Consider the following 12,972-nt stretch of genomic DNA (forward strand, 5'->3'; position numbering starts at 1 on the left):
AGCATAATCTGTGGGGTCCGCCTGGGGACTTGTGTGGACTAGCCCTACTGCCCCTGAGGGACCTGTATGAACTTCTAGGCCAGAGGGTAGCCTGAGCCACCTCAGTGTCCTCAACCTTGGCACATGGACCATGCTGGTTAAGTGTTAGAGGGCTTCTTTTTTTTTTTTTTTTTCTTAAGCTGGAAACAGGGAGAGACAGCAGACAGACTCCCGCATGCGCCCTACCGGGATCCACCCGGCACGCCCACCAGGGGCGACGCTCTGCCCACCAGGGGGCGATGCTCTGCCCATCCTGGGCGTCGCCATGTTGCGACCAGAGCCACTCTAGTGCCTGAGGCAGAGGCCACAGAGCTATGCCCAGCGCCCGGGCCATCTTTGCTCCAATGGAGCCTTGGCTGCGGGAGGGGAAGAGAGAGACAGAGAGGAAAGCACGGCGGAGGGGTGGAGAAGCAAATGGGCGCTTCTCCTGTGTGCCCTGGCCGGGAATCGAACCCGGGTCCTCCGCACGCTAGGCCGAGGCTCTACCGCTGAGCCAACCGGCCAGGGCTTAGAGGGCTTCTTAAGTAAACATTGGGGACAGTCTACACTCTGGGAGGGTCCCACGCCTGGAGGGAGGGGCAGGGTCGGTACTGCTCTGGCGCTGTCACCTGCCCAGCTGTGGAACTGAGATGTGGGCAAGTGAGGTGGTCCCGGGAGCCTCAGTTTGCCCATCTGCACGTGTGGGGGTAATAGTAGTACCACCTCCCAGGTCGCTGTGTAGCTACTATAAATCCATGTCCGCTAGCTGCTTTGCCTGGCACAGGTGATGTGCGGGAACTTCCAGCATTACGTCGTGGTGCCCTGGGCTGCAGCCTGTGCGGGGAGATGGTGAGGGGCTGGGGGTGAACTAGGAAAAAGCAGTACTCCCCATTGCCCTGGCAGATTCCCTGCCCACTGGTCTCCCTCCTGTCCATCCCCCCAACCCTGCCCTCTCCCCAGGCCTGCTCTGACTGGGGAGCCCAGCAGGTAGGAGAGCTAACAAGGCTAATGGGTTCTAATTATAGCCTGTCTTGGATCGATGAAGCCTTGGGCGTGGAGGGGCAGGGCTGGTGTGCTAGGGCCTGGCCGGGCAGCTGTGGGGCAGCCAGGAGCTAGCAGGACACAGAGTTCTCTCCCCCCCTACCCCCGGGCCTTCACCCTGGGTGAGCGGGATCCCACCATACCTCCGGCTGTGTGCCCCGGGGACAGGGCCCGGGCCTTCACCCTGGGTGAGCGGGATCCCTCCATACCTCCGGCTGTGTGCCCCGGGGACAGGGCCCGGGCCTTCACCCTGGGTGAGCGGGATCCCTCCATACCTCCGGCTGTGTGCCCCGGGGACAGGGCCCGGGCCAGGGCTTCGGAGGGGTGTTGGGTGCAGGGAAGGGTTGCTTGGGTGAGTCCCCAGGTTTGGTTTTAGCTCAGAGCTCCGGCAGGAGAGGGAGGCAGTGGGAGGGGGGGGCTGCAGGGAAGGCGGGCTGCGTGGGCATTGGAAGGTTGGGGGGGGCAGTGTCCCCGAAGTTCTGCCCTGGGTTGTCCTCTGGGCCACCAGACGCTGTGAGGGGAGAGGAAGAGTCCTTCTGAGATGGGGATGGCAGGGTGGGGTCCCCGGGTGGGGTCCCCATCTTTAGGTGACAGCCCTGGAATGTTCTTGGAGGAGGGGTTTAATTAGGCAGAGGGGCCTGGGCCTTGAGGTCTTCAGGCATGGAGGACAGGGCTGCCCTTGGGCCGAGGGTTTAGGCCTTATCCTCTGAGGCTTGTTTTGGGCGTGGATTAGGGCTAGAGTGGGCTGCCTCCTCCCCGGGCAGGGCTGGGTGCAGCCCCCCACACGTCACAGTCTTCCTTCTAGAACCTCCTGCAGCCACCTGTGCGTCTCCTCTGTTCTGCTGGTTAGCCAGTGACTGTGCACTGGGCCGGCCTTCTCAGTCTGGGGACCACCCTGCGGAAGGGACAGGGGCATCGGGAGGTGGCCAGAGGCGGAGGGAGAGGCCCCCTCTGGATTGCATCAGCCTGAGTGCGTTACATAAGGTGCTGGGCAGCGCCTGGGCGCGGGGGTGGCTCTGCCCAGGCGGTCTCAGTCTCCCTGCCGCGTGGGGAGCGGAGGCAGCCCCGGGAGTGAGCAGGTGTGGACAGGCATCTGAGTCTCAGCCTGGCTCCCAGCCAGCCCCGTCAGGGCCCCCCAGACTTCTCTGCTCCAAGACGATTCTGGGGGTCCCCATGCACGTTTTCAACTGGCCTGAAAAGTCTCTGCCCCTCCCACATCATGGCTGGCTGGGGTACACAGGGTCCCTGTCCAGCCTCCGCCTGCCCTGATTCGAGCAAGGCCTGCCCACATGAACCCAGCGTAGGGCCCGCCCCTCACTGCCGGACCTGCGCCCCCTCGCCTGGGCCCAGGCCACAGCAGCTGTTGCCTTGCACATGGCCCTGTCCTCAGCAGTGCCCTTCTCTGCTGGTCAGGACCGCCAAGCTGGCTGAGCGGGTCCCCCAGGATGGCTGGCACGCAGGCCCTGCTCAGGCCGCCGCCTCTGGAACAGCTCCCCGTCCTGCCTGGAGTCTGCTTCTCTCCAGGTCTGTGCCCAGCAGGATGGGGAAGGGGCTGGGATAGGGCCCTGGGGCTGGCTGTCCCAGACAGGGAGGGGACCTGCGCCCTGGGTGGGGAGACAGCAGGGCCCTGGGCCACCCTGGAGGGGGGCCCCGGTGCAGAGGGTGGCCCAGACGGTGGTGCGGCCCCACCTTCCCCTGGTAGGGGTGAGTTGTGTGGGAGCCAGCCCTGTGGGGCCGTGGGTGTGGGAGGGGCGTTCACTGAGCCCCTACAGTGACCAGCACCCTCTAGCTGCACCCAGAGTGTGGCCGTGGGAGCCCCGAGACCCAGGGTGGGGGTGTCCCAGACAGGGGCGGAGGAGTGGCTGTGTGCAGGAAAGGGTCCGGGTGGGGGGGCTAGATGTGGGTGTGTCCTGGGTGTGCACACTTGTGTCCCAGCATCTCTGGAGTGTGGGTCTGACAGGGGAGCAGCCTCAAGAGTAGAAGTTTCCTGGGTTGATTCCCCTTTCCCAGAGAGTCTCCCGGTGGCCCTGGGACTGCACCCGTCCTCAGGGCCTCCTGGGTGGCAGGCCTTACACTTGTGAAATGCCCCGTTGTGCCCCTGGCAGCCCGGGTGGCTCTCTTCTTTGCCCCCCTGGGTGCTTGTGGAGCAGGGCGGGGACTGTGTAGGACAGGCCGGCTTTGCCCCAGGCCTCTGGCTGCTTGGAGCTCTGGCGGTCCTGCCGCACCTGGCCCGGCTCCCTGGGCCCTGGGGGCACAGCTTGTTTTCCCTTCAGGGTGCTCACGGTTGCAGTGGCTTCTTGCCATGCTCACCCCCAGGAGGTCCCTCCCTGCCCTGCCCTGCCCTCCATGGCCCATGTCTGGTCCCTGGACACTAGGGGCTCGCTGCCTGTCTGGGTGTGACAGGGTGTGTGTGTGTGTGTGTGTGTGTGTGTGTGTGTGTGACTGAGGGTATGCTTGTGTTGGTGTGATGGGGGGTGTACCTGTGTGGGTGTGACATTGGGTGTGTATACCTCTGTGAAGGTGACTAAGGGGATGTACTTGTGTGGGTGTGACTGTGGGTGTATGTATACCTCTACACTGGTGTGATGGGGGTGAACCCGGGTGGGTGTGACTGGAGGTGTATATATCTGTGTGGGTGTGATGGAGGTGCACCCATGTGGGTGTGACAGGGGGCTGTACCTATGTGGGTGTGACTGAGTGTATGTGTGTATACCTACATTGGTGTGACTGGAGGTGTATATACCTGTGTGGGTGTGACAGGGGGCTGTACCTATGTGGGTGTGACTGAGTGTATGTGTGTATATCTGCATTGGCATGACTGGAGGTGTATATACCTGTGTGGGTGTGACTGAGTGTGTGTGTGTATACCTGCATTGGTGTGCCAGGGGCGTACCTGTGTGAGTGCGTGGGGGAGAGAGGCAGCACGGTCCATGATTCCCCATTAAAGGGCCCTGGCACCCTCCTGGGTGGCCTCTCCCCCAAACCCCCAGGCACTGGCGGCCCAGCACCCCGTGGTTCTGGGTGATGTGACCTCTGTGTTGCCGTGCATTCATGAGCTCCCTCCGGGCCACACTGCGGGGCTCTGGGGGGCGGAGATGGCTTTGTGCTCCTGTGGTCTGCTTTCTCCTTGGGTAGCCACACCCACCAGGTGTCCTAAGAGTCGCCCACTTTGTCTCAGCACCAGGCTGCCTGGGCACTGTCCTACAGGGGCTGGGGGGCGTGGTGGTCACAACATCCCATTTTTCTCGTGACGGGGGAGAGGCCCACCAGAGCTAGGCTTCCACTCACTCGGTCTGTGGGGCTGGGAGGGGCTGGGCAGGGTGACAGAACTGTCAGGTTATCAGCCCGGCAGCTACGGCTGCCAGCTCTCAGGGTGCAGCTGGGGATGCCTGGTGGCTGTCACCTGGCAGGGTTGGAGACAGAGGAGCTGGCTGCCCCAGAAGGCCCTGCCCCCTGCTCTGTGTCTCTCGGGGTCCCCGGAGGGGAAGTGGCCGAGTAACACCCCCCCTTCTGATCCCTCCAGAAGAAGAAGATGGTGGCCTTGGAGGCTTTGAGGACTTTTTCCCTGAGGAACCTGTGAGCCTTCCCAAGAAGAAGAAACCCAAGAAGCTTCCGGAGAACAGGTCCAAGGGGAAGCGGAAGAAGAAGGAGGTGCGTGAGGCTGGGGCCGGGCACGCTCAGGCTGGGTGGCTGCCGGGGGCCTGTAGAGCCAGCCTGGGCTCCCCACCCCCAGGGTGGCTGCCGGGATTTGAGTCTGGGTGAATTGTGTGTCAGGGGTCATTTGTTCTTTAGCCAGCGTGGCTGTCCTGGACCGTGATGACGGTCCCTAGCATTGGTCCCTAGCATACCCCTTGGCCCAAGGACCCACATTCCTGCCTGCACCGTGGGTCCCCTGCCTCCTGTCTGTCCCTTTCCTCTGGATGGCACACCTCTGTCCCTCTGGGAAGCTGCTTTCAATCTGTCAAGTTGGAATGCTGATAAAAATGAAATAAGGGAGAGGAAGAGTCACAGTCCCCAGTATGGGACGAGGTCCCCTCTGAGACGTGCGTTGATGTCTGTGGCCTCATTTCCAGATTGTTCCATATGGACTCCCTTCATCCTCAGGTCAGCCTTGGAGTTGGTGGGGTGGGGTGGTTGTCGCCACTGGGCAGGTGGGAGAGCTGAGGCCGACCTGCCGCTCACAGCCCTTCCCACTTGGACGAGTAGGGATGGTGACAAGACAGTGTGACAGCTCCTGTCTCACCAGGTGCCAGCTGTCCACCTCTTTGGGCATCCTCCTTGGTCCTCCAGGTGGCCCTGTGGGGAAGTGGTGGTGTAAACCCACGTTACAGATGAGGGAGTGTGGAGGCTCAGAGACAGACTTGCCTAGGGTCACACTGTGACCACAGATATTTGGCCCTAGGGGCGGTCAGCCCTGTCCAGTGCTGCCCCCCTGACCTGGCTCTCCGCCAGCCCACCTGCCCAGGGGTAGCCTACCTGGTCCAGCCTTGCAGGGGACAGGCCCAGAAGAGGCGGTGGGAGGTGCAGGAACCCTTGGTGGCTCTGGGACCGTGGCCTTCTGACTCAGAGGGAGGATTGGAGGGGGCAGCACCTTCCAGGCTGAGGGTGCAGGTGTTCTGGGGCTGGTGTGAGGGACTCAAGGCCAAGCAGGCCTCTCACCTGTCCCCTGAGTGACATGGAGTCTCTGGAAGGCTTTGCACAGAGAGCTCTGAGAACAGAGGGCCATGCAGGTGGGCAGGCGAGAATCTGTCTCTGAAGCCCCTGCCTGCACCTGCCCGAACCTCGCTTCTGTCTGTAGTGCGGGGCGGGGGGTGTGTGTGTCATCACCCGTCCACCTCCTTTGCTTGTTTTGGGGGCAAATCAGATGTGGACCAACAGGGCACCTTCATGTGAGGGTGCTGCAGTGAGGGCTGGCGGCACGTGGGGGCGTCCATGGTGTCAGTGTGGACGGCAACGCCTACCCTAGCTTGTGTCCTGGTCCCCATCCGACCTCTGATGACCTCACCTTGGCCCTGCAGATCTGTCCTGTGGGCAGAGGCTGGCTGGCGGGGCCCGGGGATGCAGGGGCCGACTTCCTGGTCGAAGTTGTGTTCTGCCGCCACTATTGCCCTCATTGTACCCAAGGCCCCGCGTGTGTTGGGGTGGCGGTGGAATCGGGGTCCCGGGGTGCAGTAGTCCAGGGCAGGGCCTTTGGCACCCCTCTCTCCTCCTGAGTGTTTTCTCTCCGGCAGCTTCTTTTGTGGGACTGGGCAGAGGCTCGGTCTGGACAGGGCATGCTGTCTGGTCCTTGGTCTCAGGCCTTCAGGCTGGTCTCCCTAGTTCCCAAATGCGCATTAGGGACCATGGGGGGGCATGGGCCTGTGGGTACCCCGTTCTGCCTCTCCCAGCCCTGGGCCCTAGGCAGGCCCCAGGGTCAGCAGGCCCCTCCCCATGGTCCCGGCCGGGAAGGAGGTTAGAGGTGGGCAGCGTCTGGACATGGTAGGCTGGTGGCTGGGGTGGAGAGAGCTCGGCAGTGGGGATGTGGGGGCTGCTGGCCTCTAAGGTCAGGGAGGGCTGGTGTCCCCCCCCATACCCAAGCCATGATCACTCAGGTCTCTCTTCTTCTGGAAGCACCTGAACACGTTTCTGTCTCTGTGCCTGGCTCTCTGGCTCGGGTTGGTCTGTCTTTCCGTCTGCCATCTTCGCTGTTCCTCTCCCTCAGTTGGGCCTCCGCCGCCACCATCTCTTGTGTCTGATGTCTCCCTTGCCCTCTTCTCTCTTCATTTCCTCCCTCTCCTCACTCCCCCCTCCCTCTCCCTCTCATCCTCTCTCCCTCCCCTCTTCCTCACAGTCTCTCTCTCCCCTGATATCAGGGTGGAGGCAGGGTGGCCAGGAGGTTTCAGACAGGCCCCCAGGGCGATGCTTGTGACATTGCTGCCCCCTCCTCTGCATTCCTGAGAGTCTGGCTTGGCCAACTGGCTCATCTTAGAGGGTCTGGAGCATGCTGTGGCCAGAGGCTGGTGGCTGTGTGCCCACGCCCCTTCCGCCTACCCATAGACCTGAGTCTTCAGCAAGTGGGGAAGGGAATTGCAACCTTTGCACCCCTCCATGTCCAGCCAGGCAGCCCCAGGCCAGGCGGTGGGCAGGGGCAGCGGTGTTGTTTCTGTGTGTGTGTGTGTGTGTGTTGTGTTCGCGCGCGCGCACGCACACACACACGCCCGCTTGTTGGGGGCCGGGAGGAGACAGGCGGCAGGTCTGGATTCTGATTTACATAGAATAACCGGACGAGGGCCAGAACCTGAGCATATGTAGATGAAGCTCCTTGTCAAACCCAGCGCAGGAGGGAGAAATGATTTCAACCTGTACTGCAGTGGTTACCATAGCAACCAATTATTCAGTGCTAAATTATAACTGTTTATAACAGTCGTGAATGGGGAGGGCTCATATTTGATGCCTTTTCCCTATCAATCTTGAAGGACCCCAAATCGCCAATGACCCAACTCTTCTGAGCCCTTCCCTTTGAGTTTAAATGCCTAATTTTTCGAGACGTGGTGTGTGATGAGCGGAGAGGGAGAGGGGGGGAGATGGGAGGCCTGGATCCAGAAACATCTGCAGAGCTGGGGGAGGAGGAAGGGCAGGCAGGGACCGCTCTCTCAGGTCCCCCCCCCAGTCTACCGTGGTGACATGCTCTGTCCTCTGTGGGCCTGGAGCTCAGGACAGAGACCCCTCCCGCCTGCTCCCCCACACAGCCTGGGTGTGGCGGTCAAGGCAGCTTTTGCCAATGAATTCTGTTGGTTACCTCAAGTCCACTAAGATCCTTCTACACCAAGTGCGTCCCCCAGAGTCATGCCCAAAGCTGCCACAGCCCCAAGGATCATGTCAAGGTCAAAACCCAACTGCTGTCCGGACGTGTGGAGCCCGTGGTATAGCTCAGGGCTGGGGGGGGTGCGTCCCGGGGCATCCTTGTTCCGTGCCTGCCCCTCTGCCCCTGAACATGGCGTGGCCTGCAACCCCCTGTGTGGTTCTCCGTCCCTCCTTCCTTTATCGCCACTGGCTGAGGCTGGCTTCCCCTAGGTCCCACTGATGAGTGACTGCCCTTCCCCTCATCCTTTCTCTTCAAGGAAAGATTTTGAGGAGAAAAAAGGAGGCTCAGGTCTAGAAGTGTCCAAACATCTGGGTGCAGATGTATGCTGTGGACACAGACATTGTACCAGTGCAAAAGCAATCTCTAAAGACTTGTCCTGCATCCCTACCTTCCACCAACCCCCGGGTGTGGGCAGCAGGGCTTGGATGAGATCCTGGCACAGGTGGGGGTGGGCCTGGGAACTGTGAGCTTCATTAGGTTGAGGGATGAGGCCGGGCGGCACAGCGAGGACCACAGGCCTTTCCCCAGGGCGGGTGACAAAGGGGGAGCTGTCTCCCCTGCCTGCAAGTGAGGGAGCCTACCGAAGCTCCAGCTCCTTCCTCGAGGAGGTCTTTCCCTCTTGCTCTCCCAGGTCGTCCTGGAGTGACCGCTGGGCCCGAACACCTGGCAGGGGGCCTTCTGCCTGCCTGCTTCCCTCCCTCCCTCTCCTTCTGGGCTCTGCATTTGGAGCTCTGCTGGCCGCTCCTTGCCTCTTCTGCATGTGAGCTGTGGCAGGTTCCCGTCCCCCCAGGTGTGCCCACAGCAGCCCCTCTATGGCATCATATGGCCGTCTGCACTGTGGTTGTGTTCTCCAGTGTCCCATCCTAGCGCATCTTTGGCTTCCAAGCAGAGTTGGGGATTGTCATCCAGGTACTGGGGACACTCTCGTTCTATTATTTATTTATGTATATTTTACTGAGAGGAGGGGAGGTAGAGAGACAGACTCCTGCGTACACCCTGACCAGGATCTACCTGGCAAGCCCCCTACAGGGCGATGCTCTGCCCATCTGGGGCGTTGCTCCATTGCTCAGCAACTGAGCCATTTTTTAGCTCCTGAGGCAGAGGCTGTGGAGCCATCCTCAGCACCTGAGGCCAACTCGTTTGAACCAATTGAGCCATGGCTGTGGGAGAGGAAGAGAGAGTGAAAGAGGGAGAGAGGGAAAGGAGGGGTGGAGAAGCAGATGGTCACTTCTCCTATGTGCCCTGACCGGGAATCAAACCCGGGACATCCACACGCTGGTTCTACCACTGAGCCAACCTGCCAGGGTGGGGATGCTCTCATTTCAAAATGTTTAAGGCCTTCTCTTACTTCATCTCCTTTGTGCCGTTTATCACCCTGTGGCATCCCCGTCCTGCAGATGAGGGAGCTGAGGTCAGGGTGCTAGCAGGGATCAGAGCTCTGAGGCATTCTCTGCTGTGCAGCCTCCCCAGGACCCACCTTGGGTCCTCCTCTCTCATCCCTGGTCTGGATGGTGGGGTCCATCCCAGGGCAGCTGAGAGCCTGCCCTGGGCCCTTATGTCCCGCAGCCTCTGTCCGTGGTGCTGAAGTCCATGGCACCCTTCCCACCTCCTGTCTTTCCCTTTGCTGCGGTGAGGGCTGGCATAGAATCTGTCTCTCAGGTCTCTCGAAGGGTGTGGTTCCTCCAAGCTGGCTGAACTCTGCACCCTGGGGGGAAGTGGGCATCCCTGCCTGACCCCCACCTCCCCGAAGAACGGAGGCCCAGCTGGCCGTTGTAGCTGTTAGTCCTGGGAGCAGGAGCCATCGCCGGGCTGTCCTGCCCCAGGCAGGCTCTGGCAGCAGCCTGGACCTGCACTGCCCCTGGTGCTTGGCATGGCCAGTCAGTATTGGGGAAGCACCAGGACTCAGCAAAGGAGGAGAGGCTGGCCAATCGGCAGCCATCACACACGGACTTTGTGCCTGAATGGGGACCAATGGTTTGGGAGTCAGTGGGGAGCCCCGATGTGGGAGCTAAGAGCTGGGAGCCCAGAGCTGGGAGCCCGGAGCTGGGAGCCCGGAGCTGGGAGCCCAGAGCTGAGCCCAGGAGCTGAGCCCAGGAGCTGAGTGTCCGGGAGAGTTCGGGGAGTATGGGAGCCTGTGGGTGGGTCCTTTCCCAGATGCATCTCAGGGAGCGCCTCCCTCCTGGGAGAAGACTCAACTCCTTACAGCGAGGTCATGAAGGCCAGGGACCAGCCTTTCAGATTCTCCAGAAGACCCCACTCTTCTCCACACCCTCCTCCTCCTCCTTCTCCTCTATCTCACCTGCTCCCTTTCCTTCTCCCTCCTCTGTCCCTTCCCTTTCCTCTTCCCTTCTTCCCTTTTCCTTCCCCTTTCCTCCCACGCCCCTCGCTCCCCACCGCCCCTTCTGCCTGTCTCCGTTTGCCATTCCCGAATTCATCTTGCAGGAATTCCCCGTGTTCTCCTCCATCTCTTCCCTGCCTCTTTTTGCTCACCTTGCAAATAGTAAACAACCAGGTGACCCTGCTGGTCACCAGAGCACCAGCGCCCAGCCTCTGTTCCTGCAGACCCAGCTAGGATGGGCTGGCAGAGGTTGCCAGCCTGCTCGCATGTCTCTGGAAAGGCTGAGAGCACCCAGCTTTCTCCGAGGGGCAGTGCCTTCTTGTGGGGAGGCTCTGGCTGCAAATGCTCTTATTTCCATATAAATGGGCCATTTTGTGCCTATATAGAAGGGGAACTAAATCAAGGAAGCCAAGCTTAAGAGCTGCCTAAATGACCACCTCTCCCATTATGACACCGTGGTCAGGGTGGGGGTGTAGGTGTGGGGAAGGTGGGCTTGTGCACAGCAGCTTCCAGAGAGCCCACAGGCAGGTAAAGCTGGGCTGTGGTGCTCTGTGCTGGTCACAGCTTGCACTGGACATACGCAGTTCCACGGGAGGCACATGGAGCCCAGAGGTAGATGCTCCGAGCTGCGCCTGAGCCAGAGGCTCCTGCCGCTCCTCTGGTGCACTCAGCTTTTTTGGAACCTGGTGCACTCTGCTTTTTCGGATCACATCCTCTGCTTTGAGCTCCTGGGTCCAAGCACCATCACACAAGACTCATTAAAATCCCAAAGTCCACAGAAATCCTGATTCTGACTGGAGCTTAGCCCAGGGCGGTCCCAGCAGGTGGCCCCTGAGCTGGCCCAGTAGGGAAGCCTGACTTGGGCTTCCTTTACAGCGGTGGCCTGGCCGTCAGGATGAGACCCTTGACCATGCTGGCTCTAATGCCGAGCCCTGCGCTGCCAGACGCTGAATGATCTAGAAAGCACGGCTGACTGGCTGTGCCGGAGGCCGTTCTCAGGGCAGGCCTGCTGCCCCGGGCTCCAGGTTTTCTTGGGCCCCTGTTGCCCACACCGTCCCCCTTTGTTTTGCAGGGGAGCCACGATGAGCTGTCGGAAAACGAAGAGGATCTGGAAGAGAAGTCGGAGAGTGAGGGCAGTGACTACTCCCCTAACAAAAAGAAGAAGAAAAAACTCAAGGACAAGAAGGAGAAGAAAGCCAAGCGAAAAAGGAAGGGTGACGATGAGGATGCCAATGACGATGGGTGCCTGAAGGTAACCCCTGAGGTTGAGCCAGGCTGGGGAGCCCTGGGCTCCTACAGGGCAAACCTCCTGGGATGGGCGGAGCCTCGTGCTGGGGTGGGCGGAGCCTCCTGCTGTCACTTGTCTGTCTTCTGCTCTAGTCTGCTGGGTGACAGGGCCAGAGCGTTGTTCCCCACGGGTGGCAAATGGTGTGGATCCCTCTGCAGGTGTGAGTGTGTATGTGTGAGCACACATGTGGAGGTTGGTTGCATTTTTATGAGAAATACTGTAGCCACAAGTCTCAGTGAAATAACAACAGACAAGGTTTAGGAGCTTGAGGAGGAAGTGGTCCAGCTCTTGGATGTCTTATCTGTGGTCCTGCCCAATGGACTGTCAGGAACCTCTTACTTGGAGCCATCTGGGAAAATCAATCAGGAAGTGGAGTCTTTGCCAGCGAGAAGCAGCCAGGCAGCTCGGCTTAGAGTAGAGGGGAGTTTGTTCCTCAGCACAGGTCTGAAGTCCTGCCCATGTGAGCCTGCAGGACTGAGCTGGCCTGGCCCTGCCAGGGAAGCTGTAGGAAGGGCCTGGGGCTCCCCTGGGCAAAGCATCTTCCCTGTGACTCGGGGGAGTGATGTGTATGAGCCACACCCCGGGGGCTTGCGGGAGGGGAGGGTGGTCCGAGGGTAAGGGCTCTGGGCTCAGGTCTTGGGCAGGGGGCAGAGGACTTCCAGTCACCCAGGACCACCCAGGACCAGGCTCCCAGGCTCAGTTTGGGCGAGCCTGGATTTAGAGATAAGTGCTCTGTAAATACTAGTGCGGTGGCTGTTCGGTGGGACAGAAATGGTGACTGTCAGCACCTGATGCTAGGCAGCCCTGGTGATGTCCCTGCACCTGGAGGGGACTTTGCTCAGTGGCAGGTGTGTTGTGAGCCATCTGTGAGGGATTGTAGCTGAGGGGCTGACAACTTTGAGTGAGGAACCACAGAGTGATGCGGGTTATTCTGTGACAACATTGTCAGCACGCTCACAGGCTGCTCTGCATCCTGGTGGGAGCCAAGGCCTGTGTACCCCCCGAGAGGGGCTGTATGGGGTGCCAGAGGGGATTCCACCTCCGAAGTGTCACAGAGAACAGGTGGCCAGGAAGCTCTGGGCACGTCGGAGAATGGACGTAGTGGCAGCTCAAGGCTTCTTTTCCACTCACGGCCCCATCCAGCAGGAGGGACAGGCCTATGTCCTACAGCAGGCCACACTGGAGCCCCAATGTGCTCTTGAGTGGCCCAGGACTGCGCCCTGGGGTGGCGTGTGTGGATTGGCAGAATGGGTTAGTGGATGGGGCTGGGTCAGGGGTACTTGGAACAAGCCAGAAATCGGGCCCTGTTCCAAGCTCCTCCTGTAAGGCAGGTGCTGTTGTCCCAGTTTACAGATGGGGAAACAGAGGCATAGAGAGGTGAAGTAGTTCGTCCACCTCTCACTGTCAGCATGTGTCAGAGCCAAGATTAGAACCAGCATCTTC

The 12,972-nt window shown here is 60.5% G+C and overlaps 1 protein-coding gene across 4 annotated transcripts in view; it reads left to right on the forward strand.

Annotated features, from left to right (window-relative positions):
* The window catches only part of CHD5 (chromodomain helicase DNA binding protein 5), a 61,875-nt gene that overhangs the window by 6,150 nt on the left and 42,753 nt on the right, over window positions 1-12,972 (forward strand). For 3 of the 4 annotated variants that reach the window (XM_066270610.1, XM_066270609.1, XM_066270611.1), the window contains exons 2-4: window positions 2,473-2,583; window positions 4,583-4,710; window positions 11,314-11,493. In XM_066270610.1, coding sequence (XP_066126707.1) covers window positions 2,473-2,583; window positions 4,583-4,710; window positions 11,314-11,493 — 419 coding nt within the window. The remainder of the gene's footprint in view (window positions 1-2,472; window positions 2,584-4,582; window positions 4,711-11,313; window positions 11,494-12,972) is intronic. The other variant, XM_066270612.1, reaches the window with a different exon arrangement.

Source organism: Saccopteryx bilineata, chromosome 3, assembly GCF_036850765.1.
Source record: "Saccopteryx bilineata isolate mSacBil1 chromosome 3, mSacBil1_pri_phased_curated, whole genome shotgun sequence".
In the NCBI taxonomy this organism is placed as follows: Eukaryota; Metazoa; Chordata; class Mammalia; order Chiroptera; family Emballonuridae; genus Saccopteryx; species Saccopteryx bilineata.